Raw genomic sequence first — 27447 nt, forward strand, 5'->3', positions numbered from 1 at the left:
TTGAGGAACTTCCATACTGTTTTTCAGAGTGGCTGCACCAGTTTGCATTCCCACCAACACTTTCATGTTTCCTTTCCAATCAAATTTGGCTTCTGTCATACTCTGTCTCCACAGCTTTGCAAAGATGTCTCTAAATTCCACAATATACCTTCCTATCCTTTAAATCTAAGGAAGCCTATTTCTTTTTTTTTTTTTTTTTTTCAACGTTTTTTATTTATTTTTGGGACAGAGAGAGACAGAGCATGAACGGGGGAGGGGCAGAGAGAGAGGGAGACACAGAATCGGAAACAGGCTCCAGGCTCCGAGCCATCAGCCCAGAGCCTGACGCGGGGCTCGAACTCACGGACCGCGAGATCGTGACCTGGCTGAAGTAGGACGCTTAACCGACTGCGCCACCCAGGCGCCCCTAAGGAAGCCTATTTCTAACCACAGTCCTCAATTATATAACATCAAGTACACTTCATTCTATCAACATGCATTCAAATTCTCTTAATCCTTGCAACCTTGTAACACTTATTTTATCACCTGTTATATTTACATTACAAATCTCTATGTTTACTATTAATGTATCCGGCATTATATGTAAACAACCTTTAATGTGTCCCAAAGGACTAGAACAAAGCTATGTACACCCTGTGATTGCTCAATAAATAAATACTGCTCAATAAATAAATACTAACCAGTATTTATTTATTAATACTGGTAGAACTAGGATTTAATGGTGGTAAGTCACCTGTTACTAAGGGAAGGAAAAGAACATTATGCTATTTTCTGCAGAACTTTTCTCTTTTGTTTTTTTGGGTTTAGGTTGGGTTATTTTTAAAAAGAAGTTACAAAAAAAGCTCCCCACATAGCTGGATACTATAAACATAAAGATAACAATTGTGCAAACTATTTCTTCAATACCAAGCAACCCTTCCATTAGGACAGTGGTTCCCAAACTTCGCTACATAGAATCACTTGGGGAACATTTTAAAAAATCCCACTTCCCAGGAGTGCCTGGGTAGCACAGTGGGTTGAGTATCCAACTCTTGATCGTGGCTCAGGTCATGATCTCATAGTTCATGGGTTCGAACCCACATCGGGCTCTGTGCTGATAGCATGGAGCCTGCTTGGGATTCTGTTTCTCCTCTCTCACCCCTCCCTCGCTTATGTACTCTCTCTCTCTCTCTCTTTCTCTTGCAAAATAAAAAAGTAAACTAAATTTAAAAAAATCCCACTTCCCAGTTCATACCCGACAGCCAGGAAGTCAAACTTGACTTGGGGGGGGGGGGGGAGGGACGTGGGTGGTGGTGAGAGCCAGGTTATAGTCTTTAAAGATCCCAGATGATTCCAACGTGCAGCAATATTTGAGAATAATAGCTTTAGGAAATCTTTCAACTTGGTATATGTACATAAGCAATAATTTCCTAGAGGTAGTCAGTTGGCCTGAATTGATTAAGAACCAGTACATATCAATTACAAATATTTGGTAAATGGTTGAAAGATCAGTTGATCTGACTCCCACACACACCCTCACTTCATGAGCAAACAACTCGATGAAAGTGACAAGTATGATTTGTTAACTGATGCTGATGTTGTAGAGACATGGGATTAGTTCTCGTCTCAAAAGTAGAGTAACTGCTTAAAGAGTCCCACTCAGGTCAAGATGTCAGCATCTGTATAGGTCAACATATATTGTACGTGTTAACATAGATTATCATATATTTTATTTGTGTCATATATTACTGTCCTGTGTTAGTGTCACATACATATTAGTTCCATATGTGGTGTATATGTTGTCAAAGATATGTTAGTACACTAAAAATGTTAACTTTCTTAGGATACTGCAGATGACACTAAATTTTAGACATTTGTCTGATGCTTTCAAATATTTCAGTGAAGTCACAAATAAGGTTGATGACAATAAAAATGCCAAAAGTCGTTTTTAGAAAAACATATTTGGAAAAAGGCACACTAATGGTTTTAACCCACACACATGAAATGGGCAGTTTTCAGAAAATAATGGTCATGTTTAAAACACTACAAGCTGTGATTCGAAATACTTCTTCAGTCAGATCTCATTAAAAGCCCCTGGTCTTTAGGCATGTAGATCCACCAGGTACACAGCAGTCATTAAAGCTATTCCCCAAAGATTTCCAGCTCTCTGTGTGTTTTCCAGTCTCCTGGTAGGGTTGCTGAACCTAGACTCTTTGGGGTCCAGTATGACCATGAGGCTTCTACTGACCAATTAGTTATTAGCAAACCTAACTCGCTTCAAGCCCAGACCACTTTGCTTGGAGGTCCAAAGCACTCCAGAATTGTTTCCCTCTGACAAGGCAGCCAGGATCCCTTGACTTGTTTGGTTCACAAAAACAACCAGGAGCCTTCAAGCCTAAGTATTAGTGATGAGCAAAACCCTCCTACCAGTGCTTGAGTGAGAAATAATTCTTATTGTTTTAAGACACAGAGACTTGTGGGTTTCTTGTTACAAGACATAAACTAGCTTTATCCTGATGAAAAAATAAGTATGGCAAATCATGCCTATAGCATAAGAAAATCACTAGTCATGCTAGCTGATTTGCGGGAAATCATTGACAGCAATATTCCTTAAAGGAACTCACAAATTTAGGATAAAAGCCTCAGAGATTCTACAATGTTTCTCATCATTTTTGATAATATAATCTGACCACTGATTCTCTGAACACTATTATTAGTCTATTATTTCACTAAAAGTAAAAGGCTTCATTCAGGAATGGAAAACCTTTAAGAACAAAAGATTTGAAAAAGAAAAACATGGGGCACTTGGGTGGCTCAGTCAGTTAAGCGTCCAACTTGGGCTCAGGTCATAATCTCCCAGTTCGGGAGTTTGAGCCCTGCATTGGGCTCTGTGCTGACAGCTCAGAGCCTGGAGCCTGTTTCAGATTCTGTATCTCCCTCTCTCTATGCCCCCGCCCCACTCGCGCTCGGTCTCTCTCTCTTTCTCTCTCAAAAAACAAACATTAAAAAAAAAGAAGAAAAACATATGCTTTTAGTTTATTTTTAAATGATAAAAATCTAACTTAAATTGTGTAGACTCATTCTTCTGTTAAAAACATCCAATAATTATATATTTATAATAAAAAAACATCCAATAAAAATACATTCAATGCAGATTCGGGTGTGTATGTATGTATGTATGTACGTGTGTGTGTGTGTGTGTGTGTGTGTGTGTGTGTGTATTCCATTCAATGTATAGAACATTCCATAAAACTACATATACCAATCAGAAAGCATTCTAGATAGATTTTAATCTGTTCAGGCAGAAGCAAGTATGTATAAAACATATCCTTTGGGGAAAGAACATAATTTATCAAAATAATAAACACACAAGTGATAAAATTAAGGCGCTTCACTTCAGGTGCTCAGGAGAAATAGAAACATGAATGATGAAGTGAGAGATATGAAAATCACAGTATTTTTTCCAAATTTTGGAAATTTGTGAAACACTAGGAAAATGAAGAAATTTATCAGCTCAACTTCAGGGCAGATGAAGGAAAATCTGTCACAGACCAAACTGCCACCATAAGAGAGTGTATGAGAAAAGGCTTTCTATGGCTAGGGATTTTATTATCGATGGGCAAACCCCTAATCATAAAAGGGCTGGTACTTCTCTGTCATCCGACACTTTTATTTCTGACATGGCTCCATGACAAAAATCCTGTTTTGACAGAAAGCATGAACACAATGCTTCATCCACAAAGTCATCCCAAGTGGGACCAGGATACTCAATACATGAGAGTGAATGAAATATCCATTTATCCATACTTCACTCGGTCTCTAAACAAAGAGAAACTCCACCTCCAGAAACAGCCTGTTTTGTAATGTTTAATCTTTCATTTCTCCAAAGTCTGCTGCAATGGCTGCAAAGCAGAGGGACCCTGTTTTGTTGGGTTTTGGGGTTTTTTTTTTTTAGGGATTATAAAGAAAAAACTTTCAGTGGGGGAGGGATTAGCTTTCCTTAAATTTAAAATGGAAACAACCCGGGGTGCCTGGGTGGCTCAGTCGGTTAAGCGTCCGACTTCAGCTCAGGTCACGATCTCACGGTCCGTGAGTTCAAGCCCCGCGTCGGGCTCTGTGCTGACTGCTCAGAGCCTGGAGCCTGTTTCAGATTCTGTGTCTCCCTCTCTCTCTGACCCTCCCTTGTTCATGCTCTGTCTCAAAAATAAATAAACGTTAAAAAAATTTAAAAAAAAAAAATGGAAACAACCCAAATATTTATCAACAGGTGAATGAATAAAGAAATTGTGGTATATCCACGTAATGAAATCCTGCCTAGCAGTAAAAAGAAATGAACTAGGTATATACTCCACAAGATGAATCTCAAAAGCATTATGCTACATAAAGAAGCAGACTCCAAAGACTCTATACCGCATGATTCCTTTTATATGAAATGATTTTTAAAAAAGGAACAAACTAAAGTGATAGAAAGCAGCTCAGTGGTTGCCAAGGGCCAAGGAGGGAGGGCAGGCAGACTGACTGCAAACGGACATAAAGGAACAGGGAGAGGAAAGCCAGGAATCTCCTATGATTATGGTGGCAGCTACAAAACAGTACACATTTGTCAAAACTCACCAATTCCTACAGTTAAAGTCAGTGAATTTTACCGTATGTAAATGACACCTCAATGAAGCTGACTTTTTAGAGAGAGGCTAGCAAGACAATGGAAGATGAGACTACCCTAATGGAGAACAAAAAAGGATTCAGATTGGCTGTCCAACACTGCTGATTCTTCAAATAGTTCTCATTTCAGCACTGACTTCAGTGCTGGGGAGAAATATAAATGTAAACACAAAGGAAAATCCCATGCTGTCATAGTAAATGGACAGCTCAATCTCTGACCCCCAGAGTACATACACATTTTGCATTGACGTCTTCCATTCTACAACACTTAACCATGCAACAGGCACTTTAAATACTCTTAGATTTTACATACCTAGAGCTTTTCATGAATAAAATGATTCTATCATGTTACCTCGTGTTTCAACTGCACTGATGCATTTTCTGAGAATTGTGAATCCCATCTTATCCAACTGTGCGCCTAAAAGAAATAGTGTTAAAATATTAAAGGCACGATGAATTATTGATGTTTCTCTTCTTTACAAAAATAGAAAAAAAATTATTTAAATTTATTTCACTATTAAAAGAAAGCTAAAGGCCATGTATTCCCATGTATTATAATGTAAATGAGAATTTCATATATTTAGAAAAGCACTTATTGGAATAGGACACCAATTACCAATAATTTATAAATTTATAATTCATAATATGAAATAATTTTTATACTAATACATATGACTTATTTTAAACAGTGGAAAAGAAAGTGCTATAAATCTTTAGGGATATCTATCTAAAAATGGGTAAGATACATTTTGCCAAAATTCCAACAGCAGCTCAGAATTCTTTTTTAGTTATACAGAGGAGTGAAGTAAATTACTTGACAGTTGGAGGGAGAATTAACACAAACCTCTTTTTTTATTATTACTATTTTTAATGTTTTTATTTATTCTTGAGAGAGAGAGAGAGACAGAGGGCAAGTGGGAGAAGGGCAAAGAGACACAGAATCCGAAGCAGGCTCCAGGCTCTTGAACTGTCAGCACAGAGCCCAACACAGGGTTCAAACTCAAGAACTGCGAGACTATGACCTGAGCTGAAGTCAGACACTTAACCAACTGAGCCACCCAGACACCCCAAGAAACCTTTTTTTTTCTTCAACTATAGAAAAATTTAAAGAAAAAAAAATTTTTTTAATGTTTTTTTCTGAGACAGAGACAGAGCATGAGTGGGGGAGGGGCAGAGAGAGAGAGGGAGACACAGAATCGGAAGCAGGCTCCAGGCTCTGTCAGCACAGAGCACGACGCAGGCTTGAACTCACAAACCGTGAGATCATGACCCGAGCCGAAGTCGGTCGCTCAAACAACTGAGCCACCCAGGCACCCCCAGAAAAAATTTTTAAAACACTTCTTAAAAGTATTATTTGGGAGGGGGGGGGGGGGGAGTATTATTTAAGCCATGAGCTTGAAAAAGAATTTCACATTTCATACCATGCTCTAATGTTTAATGCTTTATTATTTTCATAATGAATTTAAAACAGATGATTCGTATAGCAGAAAAGATTTTAAAATTTCCTATTTTTTTTCCCAGTATAAGTGCTTGCCTGTGATTAGGCTGGCACATTTGAGTATCCTAATAAAAGATGATTCTTGTTTCAAAAATGAAATCAGGGAAAGTGAATGCTTGAGCCTGTATTTAGAACTAAGGAACAGTAATATTGACACTTATCTCTCAGGGGGAACAGCATGAACAATCCACAAATATAAACTGTGCAGGTTTAATGCTAAGTTTGAGGAGAACTTTAATGAGGAATATCAGGCAATGGTTTACTGTTTAAGGATCTATAATTCATATTTTATAAAATGTTTAGCAAAACTATTTTTCGAAAGAAGTGGCAGGTTTTTATTTCTCTATAAAAAATAACTGAAAGGAAGGACAGAAGGAGAAAAGGAGTTGGGGGAGGAGAGAGGAAGAGGAGAAAGACAGAAGGGAAGAGAGAAGGAAGTAGGAGGGACAGGTAGGGATTAAGAAGGTGTCTCAATGCAAACAGTTGAGCATCCGACCCTTGATTTTGGCTCACTTCATGATCCCAGAGTCGTGAGACCAAGCCCTGTGTTTGGCTCAGCACTAGACGTGGAGCCCGCTTAAGAGTCTCTCTCTTCCTCTCTCTCTGCCCCTCTCCCTCCGTGCTCTCTAAAATAAAAATAAAATAAAATAATTTTTTTAATTTAAAAAAAAAAAAAGGCGCTTCACATAGCTTTACAACTGGCAATTTCCAATACCAGGTGGGCTAGAGAGGTCTTTTACTCAAGCACTGGCTCAAGTGATATATACACATCATGATAATTTGGAAATCATGTGTTAAAGAACATAAACTTTCCAAACTGTATACATTTGATTAATGTAACCTTAATTTAACCAAAGATATCAAAAGTAAATTAATGAAGAAACCAGCAACTCTGATCACATTTTTATCTCCGAAAAAATAAAGACTACAGAACTAGGCAGTGCTCCCACATTCCTGGAGTACATACGATACATGGAAGATGACTGCCCTAAAATAACTGAATATGTGTGACTGTTATTTTCTTTGTTGTTTATTGGAGAGATTGAGAGAGAGAGAGAGAGAACACATGCAAGCAGGGGAGGGGCAGAGAGAGAAGAAAGAGAATCCCAACCAGGCTCCAGGCTCAGTGCAGAGCCTGGCACAGGGCTGGATCTCACAAACCACAAGATCACAACCTGAGCCTAAATCATGAGTCAGACACTTAAATAACTGAGCCACCCAGATGCCCCAATTGTTATTTTCTAAGGTGCAATAATTTATTACTTCTATAATCCATACTCAGAGAGTTTAAGGATAAAAAATATCAAGGGTGGGGGTAAGGGGGTTGCAAACAGGGGACCTGATAAACAGTTCCTACCAATAGGAACTTACAACTTAGGAAGCTGAATGATGTACACCTGGAAGTCTTAGGTGTTTATGGCTATAAGAATAAATATCAATGAGAATTGTGGAGGAAACATTTTGGGCTTTGTAGAGAAAGTAATTATAGAGAAAGACTTAAAAAAAAAAAAACAAAACTCAGAGATAGAAAAAAATCAATGAGGATTACAGCAGTCCAGGAAAATCTGGGTTGGTTGCAGTAGGTAAAACAGAATACATATATACATTTAGAGATCTAGCTTAGAGAGGATACAGAGCACACGGCAACAATCTGACATCAGGAATGAAGAAAACTAACTCATGAAGAAAGGCAACAAACAGTCCTTTTTATGAATCAGCACTTACTTCCTTCTGGTCTTGGGATGATGGCTCTATTAAAACTATGTAACAGCTAGTAAAAGAGAAAAAGGGAAAACAATATTTTTAACATATCAATATAAAGGTTTCAAGTAGGCATGCCTATGACCATGCAAAAAAAAAAAACAAAAAAACAAAAAAAGATCGATATTGGCTAATTATATACTAATATGTGCTCAAATGCTAAGATAAATAACAATCAGGGGCACCTCTAAGTCTACTTTGTCTCTTGCAGAGAGGTATGCCATGGTAACAAGAAATAAGATGAAGGAGCTAGGATTCTTGAGCAACTTACTGGAAGTTTATGTAAATTTGAAATGCTCAGCCTTACAGTTACAGAATGACAAAGAAACTGCTGCAATAAGATGAAGCTCATTTTCTCACCACTATTTCCAAGATCTGGTATTTACTTAACAATGAGAGGACTCCTGGTCATAATTTAAATAACTACATCTGAAAGAGCTAGGTGATAATTCTGGGCTGCCTCTAAGAACTTCAGCACTGACCCATTATTTGCAAGTCATATATATAGCACCTGGAAAAAAAAAATGCTACTTTAGGTGTCCTCGCATAAATACATAGCTAAATGTTTTCTTTCTGCAGACTTGCCTTCGTCTGTGCATCTCAAATTAATTACTTGCCTCTTTGTGCTAAAGGAGAGGTTAGGTCTTCAAGGTTACACTGCCTTTGACAACAGACTTATTTCTCAAAGACTGAGTCATGTGATCTTTTCCCTGGGCAAACTCACTTTCCAAAGCACTTGAATGTCCGGGGAGAGAAGTCCTAGTTGCTGCATTGCCTTTACTAGAGAGGATTAGTATAATGTATTTTGGATTCTCAGTAACCATTAATGCTGTAAATACTCTGGATTCCCAGCTAAAATTTTCAAGGACAAATTAAGACTAGACAGAAATAAAAGGAGGAAGGCCAAATGTAGGTCAAATATAATAAAATAATACACAAATCTGATTACCACTCCCCCCCCCCCCCACCAAGCGTGATACATTCTCTTCTATAGCATCTATTTTTAACATGTATACTTTGGGTGTGCATTTTTCCAACACTGAATCAAGACTGCCACCCACACCAGGGCCCAGCTCCCTGGCGCCTATATTCCACCAGTGTGTTCTCTGCTACCGTAAGATAACATTATCTTCTGCCAGTTTCACAACTCAATTCTGACACCTCTCCTTTTACTATACATGATCCCTCCTTCCCTTTGCAAGCCACTCTCCTTCCTTTTAAACCCTGCTAAAATGACAAATGCTTTCCAGTTAAGCCCACCTGGTACCTGCACTGGCAGTTTACTTAGAGTCGTAATATTTTCAGGAGAGTTTATTTTAGTGGGTTCTATGGTGTTTTCTATAATTATCCTTACTAACTCCCCAATTCAATACATGATCTGCCAAATTCTCAATTCCCAAAGGCCACCAGGCCACTGAAATGAAAGCAGTACTCAAAGCAGCAAACAGGCTGAGTGTGTGTGCCTCTGGATCTATACCACTACCTTTAATTTAATCCTCAAACCAATCGTACAGAGGCCCATTCACTAAGGCTACCTGATATTGCATACCATAAACCATTAGTCTAAACCACAAATTGTTAAATCAAGCAAAATGACTACAGCAGTCACTTATAATATTGCCCTCACTGCCTCATATTTACTGTTCCATCTCCACTGAGATCAAAATGAATTGCAAGCATTTATTGTGTTCATCACCCAAAGAACTGTCAGGCAGGAAAGAAAAAATTGAGAATTTAGATGACTTCCTCAAGCAAAGCAAATCTGAGAGGCAGAGTCAAGAAAAATCAAAAATAAAAACTAATGATACACCTGTCTTATATGTGTTGCTGCTACCTCAAGCCAAATTACTAGAATACTGAATGCTCCCAAGATGAATTCAAATACCAGTTTCAGCAGGAAACTTTTTTCAAATACTATGAAACAAAAACAACATAAAAATGAATACAAGTCAACTCTAAAGGATTTGACATAAAACAACCATTGATTATTCTTACAGCTTCTTTTCCACCCAGAGCTTCCAACCACTGCTTCCTTTCCTCTTCTGAAAATGCCTGCATAGTCAAGGAAACGCCAGGCCTGAAAGACACCAGTAATGGATCAGGTTAGCCCTCGGGCTGGTAAAACAAACAAACACAAACAAACAAACAACAACAAAGCCTGCTTTACCGCTTCCTAATGTTTTGTTCTGGTGATTAAGTTGGGGTTTTTTTAATTGTGATAAAAGACACGTAACATAAGATTTATCATCTTAACTTTAACTGCACAGTTCGCCATGTTAAGTACATTCACATTATTGGGCAACCCATCTCCAGAACTCTTCGTCTTGTAAAACTAAAATTCTGTACCCATTAAACCACTCCCTGTTCCCTTTTTGCTCAGCCCCTGACAATCTCCCTCTACTTCCTGTCTCGATGAATTTGATTACTCCTAGGTAACTCTTATAAGTGGAATCATATAGTATTGTTCTTTTTGTAACTTGCTTATTTCACTTACATGGTATCCTCCATTTTCATCCATGTTGTAGCATGGATGAGAATTTCCTTCCGAAGGGTGAATAATATTCCACTGTGTGTATACGCTACATGTTGCTTATCCATTCGTCAATGGACACCTGGGTTGCTTCTACTTTTTTCTATTCTAAACAATGCCATTATTAACATAGGTGTACAAATATCTCAAGAGCTGGCTTTCAGTTGTTTTAGGTATATACCCAGAAGTGGAATTACTGGATATGACATAGTAAGAAATAATGTATTTGGTCTCTGACCCTGCTTCCTGGCACAAAGCTCCTAATACCCTTGGTATCTCCAAAATAAATGTCAGTTTATATTCTAATGAGATAACAGGGCTGCAAGCTCTAGGACAGTCTTGGGATGGAGCTGGTTACCAAGAGAACCATGTGACTAGGGGACTGGAACTTCCAGCCCCAGCCCCACCCCCACCCGTTCCAGGAGGGGGAAGGGGCTGGAGATTGAGTTCAATCAGCAATGGCCAATTATTCAGTCAATTATTTCCTATGCAATAAAGTCTTCATAAAATGCCCTGGGTATGAGAGAACTTCCAGGTTGGTATAAACATGAAGGTGCTAGAAGGGTAGCATGTCCAGAGAGGACGCGGACACTTCAAGCCCCTTCCCCTATATCTCTCTTCATATGGCTGTTCATTTATTTCCATTAAAATATCCTTTGTAATAAATTGGCAAAAGTAAACTGTCTTCCTGAGTTCTATGAGCTGTTCTAGCAAATTACCAAACCCAAGGAGAGAACCAGGGGAACCCCCAATTTACAGCCCAAAGCAAAAGTGACAATCTGGACTTGTGGCTGGCATCTGAAGTGGCGGGGGGCAGTCTTATGGCTGCCTGAACCCTGAACCTGAAGGGTCTTCACTAACTTTAGTGTCAAAATTCAGTTCAATCAGGGTCTGCAGAGAACTGGAGAACTGCTGGGTGTGGAAAAGCCCACACATCTGTAGTACAGAAAGGAGAAACAGTTCTGCCTCACAAGGGGCCAATGGTAATTCTATTTTTAATTTTTGGAGGAATTGCCACATCTTTTCCACAGTGGCTACACTGTTGTGCATTCCCACCAAGAGTGCACAAGGCTGAGAGACTAAGAGAAAAATTACCAGGTGTACTCACAACTGCAAAGAAAAGATCCCTCCCCTCCCTTGCCGTTCTCCGGAACCAGCCAGGGCGTGCCCGGTTGTGGTCTGACCTACAGGCGGGAACCAATCAAGTTCTACTGAGTGGTTTGAAAAAAAGGCGGGAACCAATCAAGTTCTGCTGAGTGTTCAAATTTAAATGTCAACCAATAACAGCTCTGTAACCGCAAAAAAATCCCTAACTTGTTTGTGCCTGTCTATAAAAGAAGCTGTAAGATCCTCCCTTAGCGTCACCGGCAACGAGTGCGTGGAGGACCAGGTTCGAACCTGCAATAAACGACCCTTGCCGCTTGGCTTTGACTCTGGACTCTGGTGGTTTGTTTTCGGGGGGGGGGGGGGGGGGGTCTCTCGAATCGGGGCATATCAAAGGCTTCCAATTTCTCCATCCTCACCAACACCTGTTATCTCTTTTTTTTCAAAAGTAGCCATCCTAATGGGTGTGTGGTGCTAGCGATGATGACAATTTAATAAAATAGATACAGGCTTATTGTTACCCAAGCATGGACAGAGTAAAACCAGAAAATCATTTTTCGCCCCATCCCAATTCTACTTCCAAGATGGCAGACTACTAACGGTTTGGTGTTTCCTTCTTATTTTCTTGAGCCCTGTGTTGGTCCTCTGGGCCACATAATCTTTCTCAGTTCAGTTTATTCAGACACTCAGGGATTGAGCCAGAAAACTCTTTATGCTGGGAAGGAATACTAGGTAAAAAAAGTCATTAATAATACCTCTTAACCTGTGAGTGGTTTCTCACATGAAACAAATGTGGAATATTTGATTCAAATATTAGAAATTAGTATTAGAAATGAACTTTTCTGGCAAAGAATTTAAAGGCAAAACACAGAAAATTGGAAATGAAAGTGGATGGTTGAAACGAAAAGTATAATAATTAATACTTGCAATATTTAATTCCCCTTTGATACTGAATATACTTTTTTTAAGTCTATTTTTGAGAGAGAGAGTGAGCAGGGGAGGGGCAGAGAGAGAGGGAGAGAGAATCCCAACCAGGCTCAGCACTGTCAGCATTGCGCCCGACGGAGGGCTCAAACTCACGAATCGTGAGATCATGATCTTAGCTGGAATTAAGAGCCGGATATTTACCTGTCTGAGCCACCCAGGTGCCCCCTGAATACACTTTTTAAAGTTATCACTCCCGTGACAGTATCTCCCCTCACTTTTAACTAATGGATTATCTTTTTCAAATAAAGCAAACAGTAATAATCAACTATAATTCAATAATCATTACAATTTTTATAAATTACTGTAAAGTCAAAAGTCTTCCAAAAGCACAGACACAAATGTGAACAAGCGGGGCTCCCAACACTCATTCCCAAAGGTATTACGCTTTCTCCCCACATGATTGTTTGCTTAAGGTTCACTACAAAGTAATTATAGCTACAATTGATAGGCTCTTGATGACAACCATGTTCTCCAGACTGAAATTTAAAGGAAAAAAAAAAATCACCAATAATCCCCCACTCCCACCCCTAAATAGCAAAATGGCTCTTTATTGTCTACCCCACACTTTTTTTTTTTTAATGTTTATTTATTTTTGAGAGAGACAGAGACAGAACCCAAGTGGGTTAGGGGCAGAGAGAGAGGGAGACACAGAATCTGAAGCAGGCTCCAGGCTCTGAGCTGTCAGCACAGACGCTAATGCAGGTCTTGAACTAATGAACCGGGAGATTATGACCTGAGCTGAAGTCGGATGCTCAACTGACTGAGCCACCCAGGCACCCCAACCCCACACTTTCTTATACTGGCCTCACTTTTCTATCACCTCGGCACTGCACAGTACAGACCCGAGGTCCCACCTCCTCCCGTTCTGCTACACACAGCATCTTTTTGGATCAAGCATCAAGGCAAGATGCCCAGACAACCAGTCTGTTTTAAGAAGTTCCTTGACTGGGACGTGAAGATTTTGGCCCTTATTCTTAGTAACCCACACTGGGCTCAAGGGAGTTAATTAAAATTGTGAGGGAAAACTTCAGATGGCACGAATGTTTTTCTTTACATTCTTTAAGTGATAAAACAATATTTACATATGGGGGTCTCACGTCTGCAAGAATGCTCCATTCTTGTCAAGAAGAAAAAATATCTAGTTACCTCTCTAAAAATTATATTTATTCAAACATTTAGTTATGTACTTAAATGAACAAAAGTATAAAACATAAAATAAGATGTGGTAGCGAATACATAATACAAAGCTGACAGCTTTTCTAGTCCTGGAATGGCAAAATTAGCAGAGAAAATGGGACCCAAGGCAAAACATGGTAACTTCTATCCCAGGAAGACAAACATGGAGTTTACAAACATTTATTGAATACCCTACCATATGCAAGGCACCGGGCTGGGCATACCACCCACAAAGGGCTTACTGTCTATCAGAGAAAGCAGAAGGTAAAAAAAAAAAAAAAAAATTACAAATAATCTATTAATTAGAATTGTACAGAGCCCTGCAAAAAATAGAATTGTACAGAGCCCTGCAAAAAGCCAGCTACCCTGGAGAAAGAGGTGACAATAAAGACATCAGAAGGTGCATGCCCAAATACAAAGGCATTCAACCTCAAATATGTTAAACTGTTGTCAAGACTTGTCTGTGGGCTAATTCGGCTGCCAGTCTCGGGAGGAAATGTCACATTCTTACTATGGGGACTAAGAAAGAGGAAGGTCTGACCTAGCCCTGGAAGTCAGGCTTCCCTAGGAAAGGAACATTTAACCTAAGGCCTTAAGGATACATGAGCCTTGTCAGAGCACCAGGGCTAGAGGTATTCCCTAAGCCGAAAAGGCACAGAGGAAGGAAAGAACACACTTTGGGGGAGCTAGATCAGCCTCATCAGCCATCCTCCCTGCAGAGGCAGCCAAGGGATCCAGCCACAAAGGGCTCCTTGGCTGTGTGAAAGATCTGATTTATCCTACATGTCACAGGTTTTTAGTAGGGAAATAACATGATCAAAGGTGCAGGTGAACATTGGATGCTGGATGGAAATGGACTGAAGACAGGCAAGAGCTGGCTGCAGAGACTTGTTAACAAACTAAGAGGATGAGATCGAAGGGCACAAATGAATTGGAAAAAATGCATGAACTCGGAAACAGGCAGGAGGTTGCTTCTACGCGTTATGGGCGACAAATACTGAGTAAGAAAGCTGCCACTCCAAGAATCAAGAGTAAAGAACAAGTCAATTACAATGTTTCATCAATAACTACTAAAGGGAATCCATGAAAGCCAAAAACAATTGAAGCAAATCAGGACTTAATATACTTACACCCACAAAATTAGAAACTGAACCAGATGAAATTCCTGCACTTTCGAGTTCCTTTTTATTTTCCCCTAAGGTTCTCCGTTGATATGTGAGGAGAAAGAATATTTACCACATGGACATGGTGGGATATTCACATACAGTGGCAAACAGAGACACAGATAAGAGAAAGAATGACTGGTTCTGGTGGTAACTTGAAACACAGGAAAAAAGTGTTGAATGATGAAGAGTCTAAAGAGTTATGAGCTAGAATTATAGATAGCACAGTAGAAAAAAAAAATTGTCAGGCTTCAGATGAAACAGCCACAGTACATCTGGATAAAAATCCAATGTGGCATAAAAACTAAAGTATATGCCTTGTCTCCAAGAACAATGACTCAGACTTGAGCCACCTAGCCCTTTATGGAATACAGCAGAGAAAAAGCAAACTTATTGAAAGATGAGAGATTAAACAGAAATATATCAGCTATAAAGAAAGAATTCTATTTCTGTTTACATTTGCCAAATGATAACATGGTAACTCAAAACAATTTCCCTTTTGAGAATTAATTCATCACAGGACACATTATCAGAAGACTTCATATGTACAATATACAGGGATCAGTCACTAATATTATATAAAGCTGAGTTCCCATCCCATCACAGACATGACTCACACTCATCCCCCATTTGCTTCACCCCCCCCCCCCAAAACATTAGTGTAGGAAAAAAACAATGCACTACAACGTGTTTTAGGGGTAACTCGGTGGCTCAGTTAAGCAGCTGACTCTTGATCTAGACTCAGGTCACGATCTCATAGTTTGCTAGATGGAGCCCCAAGTTGGGCTCTGCACTGACAGCACAGAGCTTGCTTGGGATTCTCTCTCTCTGCCCTCCCCAGTGCACACATGCACTCTCTCTCAAAATAAATAAATAAATTTTTTTAAAAAGTTTTAAACATTCTTAATTTCTTAAGTTTCTTTTTTTAATAATCAATTGCTAGGAAATCACTTGGCAAATATGAGACTTTAGGAAGCATTGGACACATTTTAAACTCCAGTATTAACAGCATCTCATTGTTAAACCATAAAAACTCTTTAGTTTTTGAGACAAAGACATGGCTTACTCATGAAATTTAATGGATACATAGAACGACATGGTGAATATATGGATAGCCAAGAATAGAAAATTTTAGTGTGTGAGATAGATTATTCACAATTATATAAAAAGAGCAATTATATCTTCAATAACATTAGTGACTCCATTAGGTGACAACATTAGGTAACAACATCAGTGACTGCGTTGGAGCTGGAACTAGAATGGACAAAGTTCTAATTTTTGGTAGAGCCAATATTGCTGCAATGCATTACACTGGTTCACAGAGGACACAACATTCTCTTCCTCATCTGATAATTCATTTCAACCAAAGTAACATCTGAGTACATACTGTGTGCTAGACATTGTGCTAAACTCTGAGTAATTTATCGTCATGCACAGTAAGCAAAACTAATTCTTAGCAAATACAAAGTCAACAGCAGGAGCTCCATGAAGAAAAAACAGACAAAGGAAAAGAGAGCAACTTGCCACGATAGTCTATCTTTTCTTAAAACCATAACTGTTGTCTGTAGAGCACAAGGTACAAAACTGAACTGAAAAGAAACACTTAAGTGGCACCTGGGTGGCTCAGTCAGTCAAGTGTCCAACTTCAGCTCAGGTTATGATCTCATGGTTTGTGGGTTCGAGCCCCCCATCAGACTCAGTGCTGACAGGTCAGAGCCTGGAGCCTGCTTCAGATTCTGTGTCTCCCTCTCTCTCTGCCCCACCCCTGCTTGTGCTTTCTCCTTAAAAAAAAATAAACTTAAAAAAATAATAAAAAATAAACACGCACTTAAGTTAAAAAAGTTCTTGTTAAAGCAATTCATGTTTTCTTAAACACGCACTTAAGTTAAAAAAGTTCTTGTTAAAGCAATTCATGTTTTCTTCATTCACTCATTAAAAAAAATAGGCACTATTATGCACTATTAAGCACTACCAAGGTCCATACATGAGAAGCAATCTAGAGAGCTATTATCTGTATTCTACGTTTGACCCTGTATTCTCTTTCAACTCCATTTTTTATAGTTCTATCAAAGTGGTGGAAGACATGTGTTTTCCTTATATTCTACACGATAGATCAATGAGTTCGTAAATTAAGAAAATATAAAAATAGAAAGAAATGTTCACAAGGCATTTATGAGATATCAATTAATGTGATATCATAAATAGGGAAATTAAGGAAAAAATAAGCAGCAGCTATCAAAACTTACTATAGCAACAATCAGGAATATTCTAATGTTTTACTAAAAGGAATATTGAAAAGGAAAAGGAAAAAAACTAGACCAGCATGTTGTAAATCATGCACTAAATTTTACTATGTGAAGGGGAAACTGGCAAAGCCAAACAAAACACTCTAAAGTTATAGAAAGGTAGCTGTGATAATCAGTTTCACAGAAGGATTGCTGAGGAAAAAAGTTTTTTAAGTACAAGTCTATGAATCTTACATGTTTCCAGAAATGACCAAAGCAAGCTGCCTGATTTTACTGAGGGTAAAGACTATAATAACTTCTTTCTTCTACCCACCAAAAATAATAATAATAATAACAATAATAATAAAAAGGTTTCAAATAGAGCAGTTAAGCAATGATACAGTCAGAAGTAGGATTATTTCCTCTAATAAAAGCTAATTCAAGCCATTAATCATTAGAGAACTACTACTTTAGAACTAAGAAAGTTGTAAGAGAACATAGTTCTACCCCAACAACAGGATAGAAACCCTACAAAATCATAGTGCTGAAATACAGATCAGAGAACTAAAATGACTGAAAAACAAACAACCAAACAAAAACAACAACAAAAACACCCTAATGAACTATATGCATGTTAAAGGATTCAGTACAAAAGATGGCCAACATACATAAACTGATGGAAATTTCAGAAAAGAAATGAAAACCATTTAAAAGAGACAAATGGATATGCATGAAATGGAAAATAAAGGAACAGTGATAAAGAATTCAGGAGGATGAGGACACATTTCAGATACAAACCAACCAATCCTGAGTCTGTGTCTGTAACCAACTCTTTTATCTGACTTTCACTCACAAAGGCAGTGTTTCCCCTATATCACCCCAGGACAACCATCCCCATAGGAAAGAGCCCACCACTACTATTCAAAGTAGCCAATCCTAAATTGCTTCCCCTTCTCTACCTGGCCTCTTTTGCAGAAACTCCAGTAAAGATTGATCTAGGATTTTCCCTCACTTCTTCCTGACTTCTAACCAAAACCTGGCATTCCCCAAGTGGCCCCATATGGCATGGCAAGTCCTCTTCTCTTGGAAACTATAATTAATAAAATAGTCTTCTACTGCCATTAGTCTCTCCTTGTCATCTCTCAATCACTTCCGTAAATCAAAATCCTGCCAGTACAACCAAAACAAATTCCAAACGGTCAGAGACAATGTAACTGTCTCCAGAAAGTGAAGAAAGAGAAAATGGCAGAATAAGTATTTGAAGAAATAAGGACTTCGATTTTCTAAACCTGCTATGAAATATCAACCCACATATCCAAAAACTTCAAAGAACCCAAAGCAAGATGAAACAAAGAAAGCCACACCTATGCACACCGCCAAAAAAAAAAAAAAAAAAAAAAAAAAAAATTTAGAAGCAGCACAGGACAAAGACAGCATATAGGGGAATAGTAAAAAAGATGGATCATTAATCATGATTTAAAAAATAGGAGGAGTGAAGAAAATGAAATGACTTCTTTGAAGTGCTAGGGAAAATAAAGCCTATTAATCTAGAAATCTGTATCCATCAAAATGGAGGCAAAATAAAGACATCTCAGACAAAGGAAACATGAAAGAATTCTTTTCCAGCAAACTTGTATTACAAGAAATGCTCAGATTAAATGAGCCTAAGGGACTTAAGGCAAATGGCACAAGATAGAAACTCAGTTCTGTAGGAAAAAAAAAAATGAAGAAAATAAAAAAATGGACAAATATATTGGTATTAAAAAGGACAAGAAAACCACATACACATATGTAAATAAGATACCTAATATCCTTAAAATTACTAGTTACTGATTTCATAAAGTAAAAGTAGTTGTATATATTGGGTTCATAGCATACATAGAATTAAATATATATAATAATAAGGGCACAGAAGGCAAAAGGATGGTAATTAGAAGTCTACTGTTGTAAGGGTTTTATATTGTTTAGGAAAGGTAGATACTTTAAGAATTTAAAAATGCATGTTAAACTCCCTAAGACAACTACTTAAAAAGGCACATACAACGAGGCATAACTAAAAACAGAAAATAGAATACTAAAAAAAAAAAAAAAAAAAAAAAAAAAAAAAAGACTCAATTCATTAAAAAGAAAGCAAAATAGGAACAGAAGAACAAAGAACAAATTAGACAAATAGAAAACAAAAACTTAGATGGTAAACATAAGCCCATACAAATCAATAATTACATTATACATAAATTAAAACCCTGATTAAAAGGCAAAGACAAAGAGACTGGATTTAATTCAGGACTCAGTAATATGCTATTTGTTAAAAAGAAAGTTTAGTACAGGTAAAAGGAAAAAGATTAAAAAACATATGCCAAGTAAACACTGAGCATAAGAAAGCCAGGGTGCCTACATTAATATCAAACAAGGTAAGTTTCAAAATAAAGATTATTAGAAACAGAGATTTCATAATGACAAAAGGGACATTTCATCAGAAAGACATAACAATCATAAATCTGCATACACACAAAATTCCCAAATATGTAATACATGGAATAAAAACTGGCAAAATTAAAGGGAAACAGGCAAATTCTAACCATGGAGATTTTAACATCCTTAGTTTAGTAACTGCCAGAACAATAGTAAAAAATCAAAACAATTTAGATGATTTGAGCAACACTATTACTAACTTGCTCTAATTGACATTTAGAGAAAACTACATCCAACAACAGCAGAAAACTCACTGATCTCAAGTGCACATGGAACATTTACTCAATAAGACCACATTTAGGATAGTAAAGCAAGTTTAGTAAACTTCCTAGTAAAATAAAGTATGTTCTCTGGCCAAAAGAGTACTAACGAAAAACAGAAAATTATTGAAAGTAATAGAAAAACAATAATAATACACATAGAAAAAAACCCCAACCATTTGGAACTTTTAAAACATATTTCTAAATAATACTTAGGTTAAAATTTGTCCAAATCTCACACACACACACACACACACACACACACACACACAATTTTAAATATTTGGAATGGAATTACAATGAAAACACTGCACATAAAAATCTGTAGAATGCAGGGGCACCTGGGTGGCTCAGTCAGTTAAGCATCAGATTGCAGCTCAGGTCATGATCTCACGGTTCATAGTTCAAGTCCCACACTGGACCCTCTGCTGTCAACATGGAGCCTGCTTCAGATCCTCTATCACCCTCTCTCTCTCAGCCCCTCCCCTGCTTGTGCTCTCTCAAAAATACATGAACATTTTTTTTTTAATTTTTAGAATACAAAACAAATTGTAAGATGCAAACTAAAGCAGTCCTTATAAGGAAAAGTATAGATTAAATGTCTACATTCAAAAATAAAATGGAAAAATCAACACTTCCATCTTAAGAAGCAATTAAAAGAAAAACAAATTAAATCCAAAGTAAATGAAATGTATGAAAATAAAAGCAGAAACCAATAAAATATAAAACAGACAACATGGGTTATCTGAAAAAAAAATTAACAAAATTGGTAAAGAGCTAGGCAAGATATCACAAAACAATGAAACAAAAATTCCCAGGGGTACCTGGGTGGCTCAGTCGGTTGGATATCCAACTCTTGATTTTGGCCTGGGTCATGATCCCAGGGTCCTGGGATCAAGCCCCGCATCAGGCTCCAGCTGAGCACGAAATCTGCTTAGGACTCCCTGTCTTTCCCTCTGCTCCTCCACCCCAGCTCTCTCAAAAAAAAAAAAAAAAAAAATCCCCATATGAGGAATTAGAAATGAAGTATCACTACAGATCTTACAAATATGAATAAGAAAAGGATATTATGAAGATATACATACTAATAAAGTCAACAGCTTAGAAGAAATAAATCTTTGAAAACCACAATTTAGCAAAACAGGAAAAACAGAAAATCTAAGTATCTCTTTACTCACTAAATTTAATTCAGAATTTTCAAATTTCACACAAAGAAAACGCCAGACCAAGAGGGCTTCACAGGTGAATTCTCTCAAACACTTAAGGGAGAAATAATACCAGTATTATAGAGACATGTTCAAATATCAGGAGCATGGAAAACCTTCTAACACTTTTTGAAGCCACCATAACCCTGACATCAAAATAAGACAAAGATATTGCAGGGAAAACAAAAAACAAAACAAAAAAACATAACACACACTCTCTCTCATGAACATAAATAGTAATTCAACTTGACCAAAAGTAGATGTTCTTCTAATCAAGAAGCACTCTTGAGAAAATAAATACGCAAACCACAGGTTAGAGAAAATATTCAAAACTGATATAACTGATGAAGGATTTGTATCCAGACTGCTTAAAATAATTCCTACGAATCTAATAACAAAAAGACCAACAATATAAGTTTTTAAATGTGCAAAAGATTTGAATAGACAGTTGACAACAGAAGAAATATAAATGGGCAAAAAGCACATGAAAAAGTATTAAACATCACTAGCCATAATTAGCTAAAATGAAAAAGATAACATAATCAAAGGTTGCTAAGAGGGTAGAGCAACTACCCTATATGAACTCTCATATATTGCTGGCAGGAGGATTAAACTACTCTGAAAAACTATCAATTTCCTAAAAAGCCAAATATACGTAAATATATATGTACACACACCCCAGCAATCCCACTCTAAGGTATTTAACCAAGAGAAATGAAAATATGTGTCCACAAAAACCCTTGTATACAACTGTTCATTATAACTTTATTCATAAAAGCTAAGAACTCTTCTATGATTCACATTCCAATGTCCTTCAGCAAGCATTTTAAGAATAAATTCATATTAATGTCCATTTAAAGATTGGTTCGTGAGTTTGAGCCCCACATCGGGCTCTCACTAACACAGCTTGGAATTTTCTCTCCCTCTCTCTCTGCCCCTACCTCACTCATGTTCTCTCTCTCTCTCTCTCTCTCTCTCTCTCTGCCCCCTCCCTCCCTCTGTCTTAAAATAAATAAACTTTAAAACATTTAAATATTAGAACCCATATAAAATGTCTTTCGGGGGTCCCTTGGGTGGCTCAGCAGGTTAAGCATCAGACTCTTAATCTCGGCCTTGGTCATGATCTCCCAGTTCGAGCCCCACTCGAACTCCACACTGGGTGTGGAGCCTGCTTGGGATTCCCTTCCTCCCTCTCCTTCTGCCCCTCTCCCCTGCTGGGGTGCTCACTGACGCTCTCTCCATCTCTCTCAAAGAGAAAGCAAAATGCCTTTCGGTATGCCACTGGCAACTACCATCCTAGAGCAAAATCTTACACTCTATGAAAAACACACGGCCTATATACAAAACTTGCTTCTAATTCTATGCAATCCGTTTTCTAACAATTCCACCTAAATTCTTTTAAAATGAATTCCATTTCTATTCTCTCTACACTGAAGTCTAAGCATTCTTGAACTATGCACCAGCACTGACAAGATAAAGCCACACAGATCCCTTCGCATTCTGGCTTTATTCATCCCCTGCTCTATAACCAATTAAGCTGTTATACTTTTTTTCATTGAAATACAAATCTCATAGGAGAGCCTGGCTGGCTCAGCCGGTTAAGTGTCCAACTCTTAATTTTGGCTCAGGTCATGATCTCGTGGTTTGTGAGATCAAGCCTCACCTCAGGCTCTGCACTGACAGCATGGAGCCTGCTTGGGATTCTCTCCATGCCTTTCTCTCTCTCTCCCTTGTTCTCAAATTAAATATTTAAAAAATTTAACAAAATATACATCTCATAAATATACATGTAAAAAAAATTGCATTCAATCCCACAAATGTGTTGGAGTGGTCTTTTCAAAGGCTTTAAAGCAGAGCTTCTCAACAGCGACACTCCCAACATACTCAACCAGATGATACTTTGTTACAGAACATGCTACATATTTAGCACCAGGGCTGGCCTCTATCCACTAGGTGTCAGCAGTGACAATCACAGTTGTGACAATCACAATGTCTCTGGGCACAATTTCTCAGTTGAGAACCGGACTTAAAGGATTTTCTCATTATGTTTTCTAAGACCTCCTAGGATTCTTTCTGCCTTGGGCAACCCTTCCTCTGAGTTTCCAAACTGTTACCAAACCTTCAGGATCCAATTTAACAATCAATTTTTCTAGTAAGCTTATGCAGCCAGCCCTACTCCTACTCCTTCACAGCTCCCAAAGTACCTTAGACCTCTGAACTGTTATTTGTTTGTAAACACTCTTGGTCTGTGAGTTCTCTTCAGGTCAGGCCTTTTAGTTTCTTATTCTCGCAACCTTAGTGCCAAACGGTCTATGATTGCTTAGCTGCCTGAGTGACATGCTCTATGAGATACTTACAAATATTACTACAGTTAATGTACTACAGAAACATTATTATTCAGCTCAACTGCATGGGCTTCTGGAGCAACATGTTATTAACTCACTCTTTTAAAGTGACAAACAATAAAGTGCCACGCACATAGCTGCTAAATAAACTCTTTGGTGTAGCAGCATTATAAAACACATATTGCTCCAGATACTTAGGTCACTGCCTCCACCCCCTGCCATCGTGAAAACATAAATGAGTGAATTATAAAAGTAAAAAAGTACAGGGGCGCCTGGGTGGCTCAGTCGGTTGAGCATCAGACTTCAGCTCAGGTCATGATCTCGCAGTCCGTGAGTTTGAGTCCTGCATCAGGCTCTGTGCTGACAGCTTGGAGCCTGGAGTCTGCTTCGGATTTTGTGTCTCCCTCTCTCTCTGCTCCTCTCCTGCTCGTGTCTCTTTCTCTCTCTCTCAAAAATAAATAAACATTAAAAATGAATTTAAAAAAATAAAATAAAAAGTAAGAAGTTATCTTGCCATCCTGCAAGAGTGATACACTGGGAACCAGGCAAAAATCAAACCAAACAGAATATCCGAAATGTCAGGTTGAGAGCAAAATGGGAAGCATTTTCTTGAAGCAGTGCCTGAATGTGATGTGTGGGAGAACCTCACACAATGGTAATTATTTATCAAGCAAATGTGTGGGGGTCACAGCACAGTGTGGCATGTTGTGAGCTTGAGAAGGAAGCTCAAAGCATGTTATGTAACAAAACTGTTGGGGCAGGAGGAAGGGGACTGTGTTTCATCCTTTAAAGAAAGCTGCCTCTTCTGACAGACTACAGCTTGCCATAGAGAAAATAACTGCACAAAATCCTCTTCTCCCACCTAAAATGAGTGACGTGATCACTTCACAGCCCGTGGTATTTGACATGTGGCTGGCATGAAGTAAGGAATGTTTATATCATTTTTGAAGGCTTTCTTTCTTTATGGTCTTTATTTGCAGCTGTGTTCCTTTTAATAAGCTTTACTGAAATATAATTCACACTGCAAAATTCACCTAGAGTATATAATTCAACAGCTTTTAATATATTCAAAGAGTTGTATGACCCTCACCAAAATCAATTTCAGAACATTTTCATCACCTCCCCCCAAATATTCCAAACCCATTAGCAGTTAGTGTCCATTTCCCTTGAAAACCACTGCCCTAGGCAGCCTCTAATCTACTTTACTCCAGTAAAGATTTGCCTGTCCTGGATGTTTTATATAAATATAATCCTATGATATATAGTCTCTTATGACTCACTTATTTCACTAAGCCTGCTGTTTGCAAGGCTATTCCACATTACAGCACATGGTAGTTCTTCCTTCCTTTTTATTACCAAATCATATTTTGTTGTATGAATAGAGCACACTTTATCTACCCATTCATTAGTTGACAGACATCTGAGTTGTTTCTACATTTCAACTATTATGAATAATGCTGCTATGGGCATTCACATGCAAGATTTTTATGCAGACATACGTTTCCATTTCTCTTGCATATATAACTAGAAGCAGAATTTCTGAGTCACATGATAACTTAATGCTTAACTTTTTGAAAAGCTGCCAAAATGCTTCCCAAAGCGGCTACACCCTGTTAGATTTCTACCATCAGTGTATGACGGCCCCAATGTCTCTGCATCCTCACCAATACTAGTTATTATCTCATGTCTTAATTACAGCCATCCTAGTGAGTGCGAAGTATCTCATTGCGGCTTATGCCTTAAGGGCTAATGCCATTAAGCGTCTTTTCATGTGCTTATCAGCCATTTGTATGTTTTCTTTGAAAAAAAGGTCAAATTTAAATCTTTTACCCATTTTTTAACTGGGCTACTTGTCCTTTTATTATTGAGTGGTAAGAGCTATTTATATTTTCTGGATACAAGTCCTTTATCAGATTTACCATTTGAAGTATTTTCTCCCATTCTGTGGGTTGTCTTTTCACTTTTTGGATGGTATTCTCAGCACATGTGTTCCTAAATATTCTTAGCTGAAACAGTCAAAGTAAACTGGTGAAATGAAAGGAGGAGAATGAAGCACATATCCATTTTACACTGATAATCAAAGTGGTAATGGCTACCTGGACCCCCATCCTCAACCATTCTCTCCTTCATTGTCAGTGATAGATTCCCCAAGTATTACAATAGCACATGGATGTTGGTAACAAAAGACACAATTTCCCTGCTTCAGCATTTCCCAGCCTCCCTTGCAACAAGGTATAACCATACAACTCCATTCAAGTTAGTATTAAGTGATCAAAAGAGCTACGTTCAACCTCTGGAAAATGTTCCTACGATAAGAGACAGTGCTATATAAGTGAGATCAGGCATCCTGGACCTCAGGTGACTGGGAAAAAAAGTCATGCACACGAAGGAACAAGATCTGACATCAGGAGACATGATGCCCACCCTGATCTAAACTCCTCTGTTTTCCCAAACGAGACAAAAAAATGCTACTGCATTATTTAAGCCATCTTGAGTTTTTTCTGTTCAGTGCAATCAAACCTGATTCAGACTCACACAACAATTACATGAAAGCTCTTGATTTGTATCTACATAAATCAAATGCAAGCCCAGGCTCCATCCTGCAGTTTATGAATGTTACCTGACTGCTTTTCTGATCCAAGAAATAAAAAAAAAAAGCAAAAACCAATACCAGGAAAGGAGACAAAATATGTTTATATCAGGCATATGCAATAAACTACGAAATTTTATATATAGGTACCCAACAGGAATGGTCTACAAATGGGTTTCCATCAGAAACCCATCTATGACACCCACTTGCTCCAAAATGGGTTAGAGCTCACAGCACTGCATGTGGTACAGAAGAAAAGGATGGCTAACTGACAACTGCTTGATTGAATCTAATCCCAGTTCTGCCACTTCTAAGCAACAATTCAATTTCATTTAATTCAACACAAATTTGGTGAATGCCCACCACACATAAAGCATTGCATTTGGTATTGCAATACCAAGTAATCCTAAAACAGGGTTTCTACCCTCATGGAATTCATAATCTAACAGACAAGGAACAAATTACTTATAATTCCCAGGAGTCTACTTGGCCAGGAATCGGAGAAATAGACAAGAGAAGAGCCTACCTCATGCAAACTCTTCATTAAATAAGCTTTTCAAAACCCCAGAATTAGGGTAGAGGCCTCAAAGTACACTAACTCACCCTCCAGACTTTGCTCCAGAAGTGGGAGACTAATAGTAACACATTGACACGGGGGTTGGCAGGAACCTAAGGGCACGGGCCCCACAAATACTATCCATTGGTAACATCAAACCTGAATAAATGTTTCCCTGTTTAGAAATGAGGAACTAAGCAAAGACAATGGGAGTCTATAATTTAACTCAAAAGAAACATAATCCTGAAGACTCAAGGAGACACATAGACAAAGTTATTTTCCAAGTTAACCAAAAAGCTTTAAAAAAAAGACTTACAATAAGTATGTATTACTTTAAAAAATATATTTCTATGCTATTGGTATTTACATAAGATTGAATATACCTATATAAAATGTTGTATCCGACAAAGAGATCTTTTTTGTTCCAAGAATTCTTGAAAGATTAAAAAAAAATAATACCTCCCACCTCTGCACTGTTAAAAATGCTTATTAGACATCCCAAAAACAATACTGAGTTTTCAGCTAGATAAGAACCTCGAGTTCAGGGAAAAGATCCTGGTAGAGATAATAAATTCAGGAGTTACTAACATAAGGATGGCATTTAAAACCATGAAGCCAGACAAGATCATAAGGGTTAAAATGAGAAGAGCTCCAGGATGAACATGAGAGAACCTGAATATCAAGAGGTCTGGGAAATGAGAACTGGCAAAGGAGTCTAAAAAACGAAAAGTCAACGAGGGGATAGAAAACAAACAGGCGGGCATGATATTTTGGAACAAGTAAAGCAAGTACATCATGGAGGAGAGTCTGGCCATGTCAGAGGCTGCTGCCAGCAAAGAACAGGGAGGACAGGAGAGCTGACTATTGGATGTAGAACATGGAGATGATGATGACTTGACAAACACAAGTGCAGTGGAGAAGAGAGGCAGAGGCC

The 27447-nt window shown here is 38.0% G+C and overlaps 1 protein-coding gene across 4 annotated transcripts in view; it reads right to left on the reverse strand.

Annotated features, from left to right (window-relative positions):
• The window catches only part of ARHGAP10 (Rho GTPase activating protein 10), a 320443-nt gene that overhangs the window by 146622 nt on the left and 146374 nt on the right, over positions 1-27447 (reverse strand). For 3 of the 4 annotated variants that reach the window (XM_042935343.1, XM_042935345.1, XM_042935347.1), the window contains 3 exons: positions 9896-9977; positions 7865-7910; positions 4994-5059 (listed from right to left, as the gene is read on the reverse strand). In XM_042935343.1, the coding sequence (XP_042791277.1) occupies positions 4994-5059; positions 7865-7910; positions 9896-9977 (194 nt within the window). The remainder of the gene's footprint in view (positions 1-4993; positions 5060-7864; positions 7911-9895; positions 9978-27447) is intronic. The other variant, XM_042935344.1, reaches the window with a different exon arrangement.

The sequence above is a fragment of the Panthera leo genome, chromosome B1 (assembly GCF_018350215.1).
Source record: "Panthera leo isolate Ple1 chromosome B1, P.leo_Ple1_pat1.1, whole genome shotgun sequence".
In the NCBI taxonomy this organism is placed as follows: domain Eukaryota; kingdom Metazoa; phylum Chordata; class Mammalia; order Carnivora; family Felidae; genus Panthera; species Panthera leo.